Raw genomic sequence first — 16887 nt, 5'->3', positions numbered from 1 at the left:
AGTTAATGAAATACATAATAATATCTATAATTTAAATATGGCCACACAAGGGACTAATAGAAACGCTTCTAGGTTTGTACATCAAAAGAGAGAGGGAGGTCAAACACTTCCCGATATCAATGATGACATCGCGAGGAGCGGACTAAACCATAAGTGAAAGTGCGCCTCGTTAGTATTGACAGGGTTCAAGCAAATGGGCAGTTACAACAATTAGATTAGTTGAACGACCAGACGATTAGAACCAATGATCATTTTAATTTAATCAAGTGATTTACTAGGGCTTAAGAATATCCATTTATATACTAAATATTAAGCCGATTGAGGAAGCGACTCCCCTTGGTTAAATGAACTACTACATTACAAAGAACATATTGAAAAGCCGCAAGGATAGGAAGTCGGTTCGTTGAGATGAACAAACGAGTAAGGAACACATGGTTTACACTAAGAGGCACTTTCCTACCAAAGCCCTCTTACACTATGCACTGGCGACACACAACACTACTGCAAATCAAATTACACATTTTAATCACAGATGACGCAATTAACTCCTTCACTACATTAATCTCTTGGAGTTGGCAAACTAGTAGCGGTAGTTGATAGCCCGAGCGGATTGGCTGAAAAGATGTTACTCTTACCTGTGGATGGTTCAGAGAGGAGGTCGGCATCTGGCATCTCTGTCGGGACAGGATCTTGACTTACCAGGCTCATTGGTAGTCCCTTGAAAGGGGGACGGAGGTCCCCAGGAACAGACAGAACTAGGATCTAGAATATCAGTAGATTTACTCTCACGAAGATCCACTGTAAGGTGTCTTACCACTTAATCGCAGTGCGTGATCTTAGCGGAGGCGTCTCTCAATAGAATAGAGAGATAGAGGATTTTATATGGTCTGTTATAGTAATAATAATATGGAAGCAGTATGATTATGTTGCGAGTTATTTATTATGAAAGAGTTCAGTTTATTTACAGACCATAATATCAAACATTAAATTGGATCACTATAATTTACTAAGCAAGATTCAGTTACAGGTTTCTACATATCCACAATTTGTACACACAGGTGTGACGACGTCCAGGAAACAGTTCAACGAAATTAGGGCGAAGTAGTTAATTTAGTCTATGGAAGAATTTAAGTCTTGAGTAAGGGTAAATGGCTCTCTGGAGAGCTAAGAAAGAAACAGTACTTACTCACTATACACAATATCAATTTCAAGAAGTTGGCGTGGAAACGGTCAGCACGCCTGATAGTAGACGCAGCACAGTTTGGCTTTTTACAACTTCCTAGACATGAACTTCACTGTACGTCACTAGGTAACACTATTAAGTTACCACTAAAGTAATGAGAGGCTCTCTCTTTCTCTCTACAAAGAGTGCAGAGGACGGCCCCCCCCCCATGAGGAGAGAGAGAGAAGCACGGACTATGTGCTCTTCGGATGTTCGGCGGTAATTGCCCCACCGAAAGATCATCCTCGAGGTTTTATGTGTCAATCTAAGATGACTCAATGTTACCACAGATTGTGCAATCGTTTAGAAAAAATTCTTTAGAATCTGGTTGGATGTAAATGATGTAATGGTTCGGAACACTTGGTGAATTCTGATTGGCTAGAGGTGATATCATACTACTTATGATAGGCGCGCGACATTTCTGATATCGTATAGAGAGTTTCCAGAACGCACACACCTTCACAAAAAAGAAAAAAAAATACAGATATGGGTTCCAACTAAAACCAGTTAAAATTACACAACATTATACAAGGAAAGGGTGACACAAGTCCCTTACTAATAATCGGTTCAAGGGTCAATCTAGCAGCTGCGAAAGTATGAAGTCAGCGCTAAATATAGAATAAGGAGTCATATCAGAACTAAGACTCTAAGAGGGTTTGGTAACATTAATATCAGACTGATGGTTCACCGGGAAACAGAGAAGTTGTTTTAAAGGGGAAAAGAGAGAGAGAAAAAAAAAGAATAATCTTATCGCCTCGTAGTTGGTTGGGAAGGGTGTCTGGAGCAGAATGCGACAGACATCTATTTCTGAAACCTATCGTCTTCTCTAGAGTTTTAAGAAATAAAGTTGTTCCACTGGATTCGTAAGTGAAGAAATTTGAGAATAGATCTGGGTGATACTCACATAGCAATTGATTTACACAAGTTCTCGTAGGTTATACAAGGAAGAACTTTGTCGTGGAGTACAGGGTGTTTGCAAAAACACCGCAAAAAGTTTGGTCGAAATTTTAGCCACGACAGAATATATACTACCAGGTAACCCAAAACAGTTTATCAACCTGCGGGTCGGGACGCCTAAGGGGTTGCGATGGTATGTGAAAAAGATAAATGCAATTAGGATCTAGTAGTAAAAAATATATCTTTAAAGTTCACTAATAGACACAGACTTATTTTGACAGACATATTTATATATTTACTGTCAAATAGTTATTCGTATTTCTGTATGAGGCTTACAGTTGTCTTATAGTCTTACATGTATACAGTTGTCTTACACATATACAACTGTAAGCAATAAGCATCAATAATCAAAAAGCTTATTACAAACCGAAAATTATTTATGGGAGTTGTTAGCAAGAGGCAAGGACGCTGATACTGGGGGGCGGGGCCCCCCCAAAGCTCATGTGGGCCCCCTATGGTATTTATGAATATACAATATTTGGCATAATTTGAATGTAATTTGTCTTAAAATCCTCAAAGATATACACCTTCAGCATCTGAATGCCCCCCCAAGCTTACAGAGAAATCGGCGCCCTTGGCGAGAGGGTGTGGTAAAGGGGGTTCTGTACATAAAATAGGCCGAGAAGGCCTGGTCTAAAAAGTATCCAAGCTTTGAAGGTCAAAATTAAGAATACATTTATTACGATTTGAAAATAACATTATGAAGTCACATGTGTACCATTTGTTCGAATATCTTCTGCTATTCTTCCAGCAAGACACCATCATACAGTCGCTATAGAACTTCTGTGGTCTCTTTCAAAAACTTGTGACGCGTGGTTTCCACAGGTGTCTTCTGAAACTAACTTAACATCATTTAGGAACTTGTGCAGACCAATATCTTTCTCTCTCTCTCTCTCTCTCTCTCTCTCTCTCTCTATATATATATATATATATATATATATATATATATATATTGACATGGTGTCAGGTCCAGGTAATCGACGGATGCATTAAAAACTCAGCGGAGCCCTCTCAATTCCTGATGGATCGTTTGTTTGGCGTGGTATACGCACCTTTTTCTGTTGGCCAGTTTAGCCCACTCCGTTTGAATTGCTAGGTGCATCCGCACTAACTGTCGATGGTACAGATCCGAGTGTATCATCTGTCTGGCGACAGCAGTTCATGATGTACAATGCCCTTCCTATCCCATCAAACGAACGGCATAACCTTCCTGAGCGTTAGTGTAAGCTATGCTACAGATTGTGTAGCTTCTTTTCGCTGTGATTACAATCTTCGCGTGGCCCCGCGTAGCGTAGTCGCTAATGCTTTAGTGCGAGCGGCTACGGGTTCGATTCCCGTTTAGAACACTCCGTGAAAAAGTGTAGAAGCTTTTTCGGATCAGCCATCTTGAGTGAGATTTTCCTCATTCATACCAGAAAAATGTCGCTCATTTATTTCTTCTTCCTCATAGTGTGATCGCCGACGGACGACATCCCTCATACGTCACGCGCTAACATAACTATAGATGCCGATATCCCAGAAATCTACTTTCTAATCCGAATCATAATCATGATCTTCCTAACACACTGCTGTTGTTGATTATTCATTTTTTTTATCGCGATCAACAGCTTTAGAAATGGCTCTGGTTCTATCGAATAAACATTTCTAAACCAGATCATGAAATCATGAGGCTCCAAACGTCGAGCCTCTTTTTGTTGCCAGCTTTCTCCAAATGATTTGGTGATAGATCTTGAGATGAAATGAAATGAAATCTTTGAATTTTACGTACCACGATTATGCCAGCATGAAACAATGAATAAAATGGTGGAATGAAGAAAGTGGGAGGAAACGGGAGAACCCCCAGAAAACCCACGTACACGGTGTTTGCCCACCACAAAGTTCACTTGGCGAGAGCTGTGATCGAACCAGGGACCCCACGCAACAGAAGTGAATCACTGAGCCACCGTGGCCCTGATATATCTTTAAGTCATTGACAATGTCATGACTAGACTTCGAATAGTTATGTACTAAAAAATCTCAAAATATGCATCTAAATATGTCCTTAAAATCGCCATAATATGCATCCAAGCATGCACTTAATTTTCCCCAAATATGTCCTTCGAAACTAAAAGTATAACACTAAAATGATACAGATATAACAGTGTATGCTTTGAATAATGTGTTTTAAGAACACTTGTACATTATTCTTAATCAAAAAGTATACATTTAAAGAGGAAAAATAGAATGCAGTAGATAATGTTAGGGTGCCAAAGGCGCAGGGCTGGGCGTTATATGAAGTTACTGTTAGGAGGGTACTGGAAAAGTTAACGAAAGTAGGTTTTACAGTACTTCTAGTACGGATGATTTTTATTGAAAACCTACATTACTGGTAGAACCTATTTATGTTGTTTCTACCTTACTACGTTCATTAAAGGTATGACACTGGCATAAGTAAGTGTATGGATGCCATTTAGTAGTAATATCTCCTCCAAATCCATGGACGACTCCATCTTTTATTTTATGTTATATAAAGCGTTTTTTCCACTATCCTCGTCTATGTGTATACTCACCGTCGCCGACGCGCCTACTTCCTACTGAAGCACCCATCGCCACCGCTCGTGACCCCTGCTGTGCTTCTGACCTTACTCGGTTAGATAGCATTCGTGCTTTTTAGTAGCCACCTAGCACAAGTTGGTTTGTTTTATGTACTCAGTAGTGATTGCGATTCGTTATTTGTATAACTACATCATAGTTACAAATAACGAACCGGAATCACTACCAAGTGAGCCAGAGTCACAAACAATTTATTTGAGGGAGAAACTAAATAATACTCTAAGTTATACTTTTGTGTAAATCACGGAATGTTACTTACAGTTTTGCAATTTTCGTACCAAAAAATCTTCATTTCCAGCTGATTTTTTTTTTTTTTTAATAGAATTGAAATGCAGTTATTCATGATAAGTGAAATAAACATAAGAACCCTTCTCATCACCTTGGCTAAGCCAACAAAACAGCTAATATGTTGCAAAATTCGAAATGTTAACTTAAAAAGGATATATAATGGAAACACAGATAAAATAAACAACGCGTAGAATATAAAAGATTTTCGAAAATTATCAATTACTGGCACTGTACAATGCATGTACTTAGAAAGAATATACTGAGCAGTACCAATATCAGGCGAAGAAATATTATTGTATTTCTGTGTACTTTAAATGAATGAAATTAATAATTTGAAAATGTTTACTTACCATCTTTGGATGATGACACTTCGTTTACGCACATAATTTTCGTTCTTCAAATTTTAATAACATTAAGTTGTTGTTTTTATGAGTTGCGCTATTTCATATGTTTTTTGTTCATGTTCCTAAGTATGTTTCACACAAATTCAAGTGCAGAAGTTCTGGAAAACGAAATACATCAACACTCACCAAAGTAATGTTATTTTATTTTGCATAATAAAAAATAAACCTGTGAACGAATATCTTTATTCATTTGTTTTTATTTTCTTCTGCTACTCGCTTAGCGTCTGTCAAACTTGCACGGAAGTTGTCTCACAGTAACGACATCTACGAAATTTCGTTTCCGTTTATTGGTGTGTATCTTTGTATTGTATGATGTGATGTGAGAAGAAGTCGCGTTACAGTGTCATCAGCTGATTTGAACTGCGGTGAAAAAAGAAGGAACTCTTTATTATGTCGAAGTCTAAGCTAATAGTAAGCTGATTAATATAAGAATGATTTTGCAATTTTTAAACATATTTCTGATGCAAGTCTACGTGAAATAGTATTAATCTGGAAAATGCTAACTACAGTAACGCTGATCACTTTCGAAATAGTTTTCCTTATGTGAATAACTTTGTGGTTATATTGCGGATCGAAACAACTACAAGGGAAATTACAAGTTTTAGATTTAATTTTTATTTTTTAAGTCATAGAAAATTCTACGGAACTAGCAAATACTTAGTTTGAATTCTGTAGTGGAATGACAGTGCAGTAAACAAAAATGATTAATCTAGTGTAAAATTATTTTCCTAACAAGAGCAAAATTTTATCAGCTAGTTTTATCAAAATGTATTAAAATGTATGCTTATATTACTGTTATTCGACTCGGAAATTAAGTTTCCTTGTACACTAATAAATTTTCAATATTTGATTTATTGACATATGTGTGGGAGGATCTCGCTCGATTGCGCGGTGATTTCGTCATAATGATGAGAATGCTTTTCAATATATTACCCGTCTAGCATAGAATTTTTCTTTGTCATTACTTGGGAATAAAACAAGTATCGTTTCATAGTTTGTAGATGCATCAGAGTGCGCCATTTGTTTGTAAACATTCGATGCCAGCCCTTCGCCATAGGGTGTGTATTTACTTTTGTTCCTATGGTTACTGTTCCCTATTTACATTAACACGATAAAGTCCCGTTGTCGAGTGAACTTACATAGTATTGTAGCGTTTGTTTCACGCTTATGCCCCGTGTAATGTATCTACGTAGTCCCGGGTTCGATTCCCGATGGAAATATTTGTCTTAGATAAATGCCTAGGCAGTGTTGCCGTCCTTTATAATGCACGTGTATAATAGAGAATATGATGTTTGCTACTTAGGTTGAATACCCCATTGCTGAGGAAATTATAACATAATTGCCCATTTATGTATAGGCAATTCGTTTTAAAAAAATATCATTTCTGATACAGTACTTGACCCTTCAAAACTACGCCTATAATTGGTGACCTTATTAAGCATTGAGAGTAGCTAATGTATTTTAGTAAAATTAATTATTGACAACAACGTGAGTTAAATATCTATTAGCGATGTTGACTCCTATCGGTGTAAACATAAGCGAATGCCCATACAGCTTAAGTGACTTACGTTTTATTCATTACTTATATCACTAATTTCTAAAATCCTGAGTAAATTTTCACGTTGCATGTATTAGCCCTTATGCAGAGTCGTTTTGACGTATGATTAGCGTCATTCTAAAGGCCTGACTACTGCAAGAAATATGTTAGTCGAACTCTTTAGTATGGCACTAATCATGCGTCAGAACGTCTTTGCATAAGGTCCATTATGTTTTACGACTTAAGTGCCCTATTTACAACCTTTCTCTTCATTTTAAATAAAACACATATCAAATACACAATTAATATCTAGCACTTTTTTATGTTTGTAGTAAGTTATTTCCATATTAGGATTTCTTATCGGTTTTCCTTATTAGAATCCCCTTCCTTTCCCCCCGTCTATTCAGTCACCACCCGTACTGAACACTGGATTGTAAGATTTTTATTTCACCTCTCGCATAGAAAAACCTAGTATAAATAGAGGTTTCAGCCTCTTATTTATGGACTTGAATGTAGATTTTGATATATAATAGATAGCAGACAAAACAGATTTAATGAAAAATTCAGAGAGTGAAAATATACTCCTGGACTAGGAATCGAATCTGGGTCGTCAGCGCACCGTGCCTGTAAGCTAATCAACCACAATACAGTTCGCTCTATGGCAATCTGTCATTTTTTTGGGGTCTTCGCTTGGCCATTCAGACCGTATAGGGGTCATTGGATGCCAAAACATCAAGGGGAGGTTGCTTGTTTATCAGTTTTTTTTATTTATATATTTTCAGCAACGATTATCTTGCTAATGCCATTCTAAGAAAAATTACGGGTATCAATTTTTTTCATGTGTCTTAGATTTAGACTCATTTAAGCCTGTTAAGTCAGAAGTATTTGTAATCACAGGATGAAATTTTCTCTGTAAGAACTATTGCTAAAGATTCTCAGAAATTGTGAAATATGGTTGAAGTTTAAAGTCCTACATGCCAGTTTTTGGGTTCCAAAATTAACATTTCAAATTTCTGAGCAGGAGGAGCAGAAATGAATTTGAAATTATATCCCTATATACTCCTGTTAGTTTTGAATAGAAAATATGGATTCTATTTTGTAGTTTGCACTGATGAACGATTTACAGGCTCAGAATTCTTATATGCCAATTGTGAAAACCATAAAAAGCACTTTGTGAGTTCGTGTCTATATTTTTAGTTTGTATGGGTTAGGAATTTCTTTTAGATAGTCAAGATGTATATGCTTTCACAGGCATAGACATACTCATGCAGATCCGTGTGAGTTAAGACAATCTAAAACAAGATGTTGTGAACTGCTGCAAGGTGCACACGTGTCATTGTTTATTCTTGTGTACTTGGAGTTTGCTAGGCTTTCTTGTTTGTGCTACTACTACTTAAGAATTGTACAAGATATCATGGAGTGAGTGCTCTGTAGTGAAACCTGTGAAAGTAATTCTTACGGACGAGCAGTTGTCAGGACATTAGCTAATATAAGTGATGTCAATTTTTTTCCTTTGAGAAAAACAGTTGAAGAAATAAATAGGTACCATGTGCACTTATCGTTACGAAATATATGTGGAAAAAATGTGATAAAGAGAAAGAACTTGAGATAGTGAGTGTGGAAATGTGAGAAAAGTGGACTAGTGAACCAGGAAAATCAGTGTCATAAAAGACTATCCAAGTGTATTGAAAGTGGTACTAATAGTGTCAATGATGAGCCCTTCACACCCTTTCAGAAAGCTGTGCGATCTGTAAACAAAGCAGGTGAAGCAATGAGAGTGTCTCCGGTTAAGATTATGAATCTAAGCAATGGGAGAGAGAGAGAAAAATAAGAACTTAGAAGTGAATCGAACAGTGCAAAAGTTCACAAGTGCGATTAAACACAAATTAGGTGACCACTTACGGTGTGAGTTGGAGGAAGAGACAATAAAGAGAACAAGAAAAGATGTAATATGTCGTAGTAACAGACGTGGAGTGAACAATGTCAAAGGAAAATTAAAAAGTTGCACATCATATAGTGAAAGAATTAAGGTCATCAATGCAATCTCCAAGAGCTGGTCAATTAAGGAAACTACGGAGGAACTTTTCTTAACTTGTGAATGTCTTGTGAAAAAAAACATATAAACTTGCTGGAAAACATAGAGGGATTCCTGACGTGAATGTAGTGAAATAAATAAATAAATGAAGGAGAAAGGTCAGTAAAGAAACTATGGATTTGGGTTTAAATGTTTATACCAGTGATGAAGCTAAGTAAAGTGTGTCCAGGGATGGAAGATACAAGATCTGTTGGTGTAGGAAATGTAATTAAGAGATTTTGCCTCGGTAACTTGAAAGAATTATAAAAAGTTTAAAGAAGACCAGCTTTCAGTTCGTATTGGATTTTCTAAATTTTATGAGTTGAGATCCAAATGATGTGTTCTGGCTGGAGCAAGTGGGACTCATGCACCGTGTATTTGTGTGATACATCAAAAATGTGAAATTGATGGTATCGGCAGCAAAGATCAACGACTCGAAATATCTGCTGACAAAAGTAGTATATGATTTAGACAATGAAAATTTCGGGATTGTGATTACATGAAGTGAGCCCTGAATTGAATTCTTGTGCTCAAGAGGAGGTTAATGAAGAAAGTATTTCGTGCAAATAATGTGTGACATCAGATCCTAGCTATTTAATCATTGTTTTAGAAACTATGCCAAACTTGAAAGAAACTTTGGCATCAACATTACTGGAGTTAAAAAGTCACCACTTTATTACGCAAAGTGAGTCAAAATTTCTGGGAAAAAAAAAATATATCCCAGAGATATATGTTTTGATTGGCGATTTCACTGAAAATGTCACATATATTGTCCAGGATGAAATACAGTCGTACCATTGGATGAATACGGAAGTTATCCATATATCCGTTTTGTGTTTACTTTAAGACTGGAACTAAAAAATTTTAAACAAAAGCCTTTGTATTGTAACTGACTGCTTACAATACGGTACAGCCGCACACTGCCTACAACACAGTATTTTTCAGGTGGATCAGCAGCATAATATAAGAATAGAAAAAAAAAAAATGCTAATTTATGTAACCACAAAGGAGACTTAAGTGTACATGCCGAGTAACATTTCTTGGCCTCAAGTCAGGTTAAGATCCCTGTGATAGAATTGAAGGGACAATGAAGAGTTACTGCAAATCCAAGCCTTCACTGACCCACGAAGGAATAGATCCTTTCTTGTCAACCAAAAAAACATGGTTTTTGCCAACCCTGGAATTAACTTTGTTATAGTAACAGCAGACGAGACGAAGAAAGAACTGGGGCATCTCAACAGTCGCTTCAAACAAATCACAGAGATGTGGTGGATCATCATTGATACATCCCAAAAGACTCGTCCAGAACTGAAGGGTCACAGACACTGAATAATGTTAATGAAATGCTTTGAATGACTATGTTGTTTGTGTTTGCCGATACAATAAAATGACCGGTAAGGTAATTGAGATCTTAGAGAATAACAATGATGGGTCAGTCCATACGGAGTGGTCCAGAGGTGGTTGCTCGACCATCTCCGAAAACACCTTTGAGTGTGACGAACCTTGTGTATGAGAAGGTCAATAACATCATTCACGTTGTCGTATGTAGAAGTGTTCTTGAATGGCGGCCATCATTGTTGTCGGTGGAGTGCCATTTTTTTGCATATGCAAGCGTTTACGAAGACTACAGTTGCTCAGGACGTGCGTATCAAACGAACACCAAACAAAAACGAATGTTTAGAAGAGAGACTGAGATACACGGAGAATATATATTCTTGCTTCTAAATAAATATGCAGGGTTGCTATCCAATACATGAAATCGCTAGAAAAAGTTCAGAAAATTACACTTTTAAAGGGGCTGTAATTTGGAATGGCATAAATTGGGGGGGGGGGGGTGAATACTATTGCATGTACAGAGTCTGCAGAAATATCCACACCTATGATACTACTAGCACCATAGATTTATGGGTGTCCGAAAGTTGAAGATTTTGATGCCATGTTTGGGGCGTAATATCTCAGGAGGGCAAAGTGCTAAAAGTTGCTGCTTAGGCCACAAAGTAATTCTGAATGTGAATAAACTATTGCAAAAAAATCATGACTGATATTACATGGAGAAAAAAGTGAGGACATGGTAAAAATGCGAAAAAAGCATGCGCGTCACGATGGTCGTAGCCCGAAAAAATATAAATGTTTTGATATGTTTCGTGCTAGATCTCAAAAACTGTGCATGGTTCAGTAATTAGGCCCGTTTTTGTTTGTGTTCAGTTGTGCAAAAGCTTCAGTTGCGAGTGGTGTTAATGCCATTCTCCCCACCCCACTTAATGCCATTCCAAATTACAGCCCCTTTAAAAGTGTAAGTTTCTGTACTTTTTCTAGTAATTTCATGTATTGGTTTGCAACCCTGCATATTTATTTAGAAGCAAGAATATATATTCTCCGTGTATCTCAGTCTCTCCTCTAAACATTCGTTCTTGTTTGGTGTTCGTTTGATACGCACGTCCTGAGCAACTGTAGTCTTCGTAAACGCTTGCATATGCAAAAAATGGCACTCCACCGACAACAATGATGGCCGCCATTCAGGAACACTTCTACATACGACGACGTGGATGATGTTATTGACCTTCTCATACACTAGGTTCATCACACTCCAATTTCTATAATTTTCGGAGATGGTCAAGCTACCATTTTCCCTATCTTTGGACCACTTCAGATGGATTGACCCTGATGATTTGCAAATAAGCTCGACTATTCACCAGCATTACGTTCCAAAGAAGCGACATTGTTTGGGTGAAACTGAACAATAAACTTGGTGTTCTAACACCATGTGAATTTACTACAGCTACGAAAAATAGTCTCTGCTATAAAATGTGTTGCGTAACATTTTCAAAAGCAAATTTTGTGCAGCATATCTTGCGCTATTTCTTTTACAACTATATGAAGCACCTGAAGATTGTTTATATCCTTATTCATAGAATAAAATGTAGATATGATTTTTTTTCTAAATGTATATGAATAAGGATTTTGAGAGCCTGTAAATCGTACATCAGTGTAAACCACAAAGTAAAATCCACAGTTTCTATTCAGAACTAGTAGAAGTACCTAGAGCCAAAATTTCATTTTTGCTTCCCCCTTTGAGAAATTTGACCTTAATTCTTTTTTTTTCGATCCCAAAAATTGGCATGAAGGACTTTCAACTGCAACTATATTCCATCATTTCTGAAAACCCTTATTCATAGTTCTCGTGAAAAGAAAAAACTCATCCTATGGTTCAGGTACTTTTGATTTGGCAGGCTCTCGAAATTGGCAGATTTTGTGCTTTAGATGACTGCATCCCAGATCTTGAAAATCCCTCTTATCAAAACATTATACTACCTTTGTATATGCTTTCTGGAAGACCAATATCTCTGATTTAGGGTAATGCAAACATCAACTTTTTATCGTTTGTACTTTACTGCAAACCCATATTTTCACGCGCGTCAGTGCAGAAAAATGGATCTAAATCCAAGATGGCGGCAAATGAAAAGAAATATCTGAAATTTTTTCTAAGTACGTCATTAGTAAGAAAATATTTGTTGAAAGTATCAAACCATTCCTGATGGTTGCGCAACCATTATATTCAATATGTAATAATTTTACATGAAATGGCCGATAGACTATACCACAATACTTCGACTACCCATTCATGAGCAACGGTGGTGGTTGAATTGTAATTTAAGTGAGTTCTACAGAGATTAGTCCGTCTTTCTTTACACTATACCCTGTTTAAGGAGTTAATTTAGGTGACAAAATTATAAAATGCTGATAATAAATTTTTATTATATTCTTTCATTTATCTTTTCTAAATTTATTTTTTGCTTTAAGTGCAAAAGATGTCACAACTGACATGTTATCCATATGTGATATATAACTAACTATCCCTATGGCCTATGGAACCCGGAGGTTCAGTGCCGCGTTCACAAAAGCTCTCCACTGATTTCTATCCTTAGCCAACTGGATCCAGTTTCTACTTTGTATTCCTATTTCTGCAACATCCATTTTAATATTGTCTTTCCATCTGCGCCTAGATCTTCCTAATGGTCGTTTTTCGATTGGTCTTCCAGTTAAGACTTTGAAAGCGTTCCTACTTTCTTCCATTCTGGCTACATGACCTGCCTAGCTGAACCTCCTAGACTTGAAGACCCTGACAATGTTTGGTAAACCGTATAAATTATGTAGTTCCTCGTTATAAAGTTTCAGCCATTCATCATTCCCATTCCTCTTGGGTCCGAATATTCAGGATCTTGTTCTCAAATACTTTGTCTATGTTCTTTCCTCAGAATAAGCGAGCATGCTTCACAACCATACAGAACAACAGGAATGATTTCGTTTTATATATTTTAAGCTTCAAATTTCTCGACAGAATTCGCGACGACAAGAGATTTTGACCTGAATAATAACACGAATTTCCTGCGAAGTCTTCGTGAATATGGTTTTCGTCTGTTAATATTGATCCTAGATATTTGAAAGTATCTACTTTATCAAAAGTATTATTCGATATTTTAACGCATCTATAATTTGCCATATGTGGTATATAGAATAGATTACTTAGCTATATTCAAATTGACAAAATAGTCTTACGTAGAACAACGTTAAACGTTAATTTCACAAGTAGTTTCAAGACATACTTGCTGTTTCTTCAGTGTAATTGGTTACGTTTCGTTACTCAAGTAATCTCATATTGCAAAGACTTGTTATTGTGATTATTGAAAATTGAAAGTACAAAACTGATGTATTATTGATCAGTGTGATATTCTTCACTTTTCTCATCCTGTGCTGGAAAATTTTTAGATATGAACTTTTCTTGAAGACCGTTATACTGATGAGAATTTTTCAGAAATTATTACATGTGGAATACATTGTACAATTCTTATGATTAGATAATAGTCTTATGATAATTTATGTGGTTAGAAATGAAATATTAGCTTGAAAGATATTCTTTAAAGCTAATTTGTTGATTTGGTACTTAAATAGTTACAGCATTGTTTATTTCATAATTTTCTTTTTGTTTCTCTTCCAGACTTTAAGGGTCCAGTCGTCCGAGGGAACAAAGCGTGTTGAGATTGAAGTTTCCGAAAGCACTTTGCGTTTGTTTGAAAAGGTAAGTATACTTGTTAATATCCTTCGAATGTGAAGTTCAAAAATCATTTATAATAGATCGGGTTTTATGTTCACGATGTACGTCATTCTATATGGTGCTGTTGGGTTACAAGCTTGTTAGTATTCATAATGATGAGCAATGTAGAATTGGGAAGACAGCTAATACTTAGGTCGACAATTCTACAGCATAATGTCTAAATTCATCAATTCACAACTTAATAATAATAAATTGATGCATATTATTGATATTAATATTCAATACTTAGCAGACTCGCGGGTCATTCATGTCAAATCATCCAACAAACATGAAAGTAACACCCACCAATTCAGAAGACTTCCAGAGAGAGATAAAACGATAAACATAATAATAATAATTTAAAAAAAAAAAAAAAAAAAAAAAAAACTGTCCTTTCCGGCCTTTTCTCAGGGAGCGAGAGAATGGTCGTTGTCCAGCATTCCATGTAAATACTTATTTCAAATATGTAAAACAGTAACCACAAGCGGACAAGACAATAGACAAGTATCTGCGTATCTTCAGTTTTAATTGCTGATTTCAATTGCAATTAACAATTACAAGTTTCAATTGCGATTGACAATTAAGTATTTGAATTACGCCTTTGTGATTGACAATAAACAATTACGAGTTTTAATTCCCTAGTGATCAATTAACAACTGACTTAAATTTAATTGTAAATTGTATGATTTAATTCAGCGGCAATTGATATTAATTGCAAAGGACAAATTGAAATCAATTGCAATAGATTTTAATTGATTAACGCCCAACACTGACACTAAGTATTTCAGTATTCATGATATTTTTCCAAAATAATTTTACGCGCTTGAGCGTAGAAATGCACTTTTGTTGCTCAACAGTTATAATTGGAATAGTGACTAACGTTTTCAGTATTGCTAAAATTTACAGATCAGGATGTTTTTCTAAGATAAATTGTAACATCGCTGTCACAGCTGAAGTATTTCGCAAATCTTTGCACAAATGTAATACTTCTAGTTCTCAGTTTAAGTGTATTTACAATAGCGAACGTTTTAACAGCTGCCAGAAAAATACTTTATAGGACTATATTCCACAATAATATGGAAGTTTTTCAACCAGATATAGCTCCAAAGCACATAAACTATCTATATCATACTTTAAGAGTAATCATGCAATTACTTCTATCATTACTAACCAGACGGGATTTCGTATTTAAGAATTCACTGTTCATTTCTTCTCCCTCGTGTATACGATAAAAATTGTCCACTCCATCAAAAAAGTGTTTGATAAAAGATCTAACGTTCACAATAGCCATGTTTCTGTGTCAAATTGAGTCAAAGTATACAGTTATGTGATAAATGTGTTTATCCGATAGCTGGAATGAAAATGCTGGACCTCTATAAAGATTTCACACAGAACCTGTAGCCAATGCTTTTCAAAAGTCAAGTTACTGCTTCGTCTAACGGGGTTCACGTGGTATTGTAAGTTTGCAACAAAAGATATTGTGACCATTTGTACTACAGCAAATGTTGGTAATAGCAGGCGCACTGCATGGAAGTATATGAGTGTGTTAATTGGCGGATTGGCAAGTATCGAAAGTACCAACACTTATGTTTCTGTGTCTAGTGGTTATTGTGATATCATCTTTTAAATCTCTATATAAAAGAGACACTGACCAAAGCTTAAAACTTTACTTTATTTTAAATTATAAATATCAAAGTAAAGTTTTAAGCTTTGGTCAGTGTCTCTTTTGTTAAAACAATTAATCCAAAGCCATGAATAGTCTTACTCTATATAAAACAGTTACGAAAACCTTTAGCATAAATTGAGTCTCACTTTTAACTTGAAGTGTAGTTTTATTCGAGCTGCTGTTCAGTATTTTGTTATAGGAAATTGAACCCATAACTCGATTACGAGATAGGTCTCGGGTTCGATTCCCAAGGGGGACACTTAGTCGAAAAAGTGTAAAAACTTTTTCAGGCCAGCCATCCTGAGTAAGGTTTTCCCCATTCACACCAGGCAAATGACGGGATGGTACCTAATATATAGGTCCCAAGCTACTTCCTTCCTTCCCCAATCCTTTCGTCGTACCCTTTCCTCAGATAGTGTGATTGTTGAGGGATGTCATCCCTCATATGTAGCAGGCTGAAACAACGCCACGTGGATACAAGGCCTTATAGCTCCAAAATGGCATCATCATCAGAAGGCCACAGAAGTCTTAAGGAAAACAGACAAGGAAGTATGCATTTCATGAATTTATGTATGGATCCGTATAATCATTCTGCACGCGTAATAGTACCATGTTTTTCTTTCTAACTTTTCTCTGACTAGCTCGTGACGCTTTCCCTATAAATGGGTACATAAAAAATGCTTGCACTATCCATGTACACTATAACAGCGCTGTCTGAAAATATTCAGGCAAGGGTTTAAATAACAGGCCCACTTACATAGAATATAAGGAAATTATTATTTCGTTGTATACATGGTCTTATAAAATAGTATGCATCACATTGTAAGTTCATTCTTTCATTTCTAAAGCAACCTAACTAATTTTACGCATTTTAAATTCTAAAATGTAAGGTGGATTTGTTATCTGCACCTTCCCTTCCCAATATGGAAAATATTAAGTTATCTAAGTAAGCCTAACTGTAAATTTTTCTGTACTTTATACTGTTTAATACTTTTGAAATTTAGCACCTTTTAATGCACGTAATAATTTAATGCTGGAAGACAAACACAATGAAG

General features: G+C 36.1%; 2 protein-coding genes across 7 annotated transcripts in view; one reads left to right on the top strand and one right to left on the bottom strand.

The window, feature by feature from the left end:
* LOC145664827 (uncharacterized) overlaps nucleotides 1–5589 on the bottom strand; it is a 195554-nt gene extending 189965 nt beyond the window's left edge. For all 4 annotated transcript variants that reach the window (XM_081731823.1, XM_081731821.1, XM_081731824.1 and 1 more), the window contains exon 1: nucleotides 5410–5589. In XM_081731823.1, the coding sequence (XP_081587949.1) occupies nucleotides 5410–5412 (3 nt within the window). In that variant the 5' untranslated portion in view covers nucleotides 5413–5589. The remainder of the gene's footprint in view (nucleotides 1–5409) is intronic.
* The window catches only part of Npl4 (nuclear protein localization 4), a 267388-nt gene that overhangs the window by 47421 nt on the left and 203080 nt on the right, over nucleotides 1–16887 (top strand). For 2 of the 3 annotated variants that reach the window (XM_081731827.1, XM_081731829.1), the window contains exon 2: nucleotides 14071–14151. In XM_081731827.1, coding sequence (XP_081587953.1) covers nucleotides 14071–14151 — 81 coding nt within the window. Of the gene's footprint in view, nucleotides 1–5715; nucleotides 5875–14070; nucleotides 14152–16887 lie in introns of those variants that run through there. The other variant, XM_081731828.1, reaches the window with a different exon arrangement.

Source organism: Thermobia domestica, chromosome 11 (genome assembly GCF_964235325.1).
Source record: "Thermobia domestica chromosome 11, izTheDome1.hap1.1, whole genome shotgun sequence".
In the NCBI taxonomy this organism is placed as follows: Eukaryota; Metazoa; Arthropoda; class Insecta; order Zygentoma; family Lepismatidae; genus Thermobia; species Thermobia domestica.
Note: the sequence above shows the minus strand (reverse complement) of the source record. Positions and strands in the feature narration are given on the sequence as shown.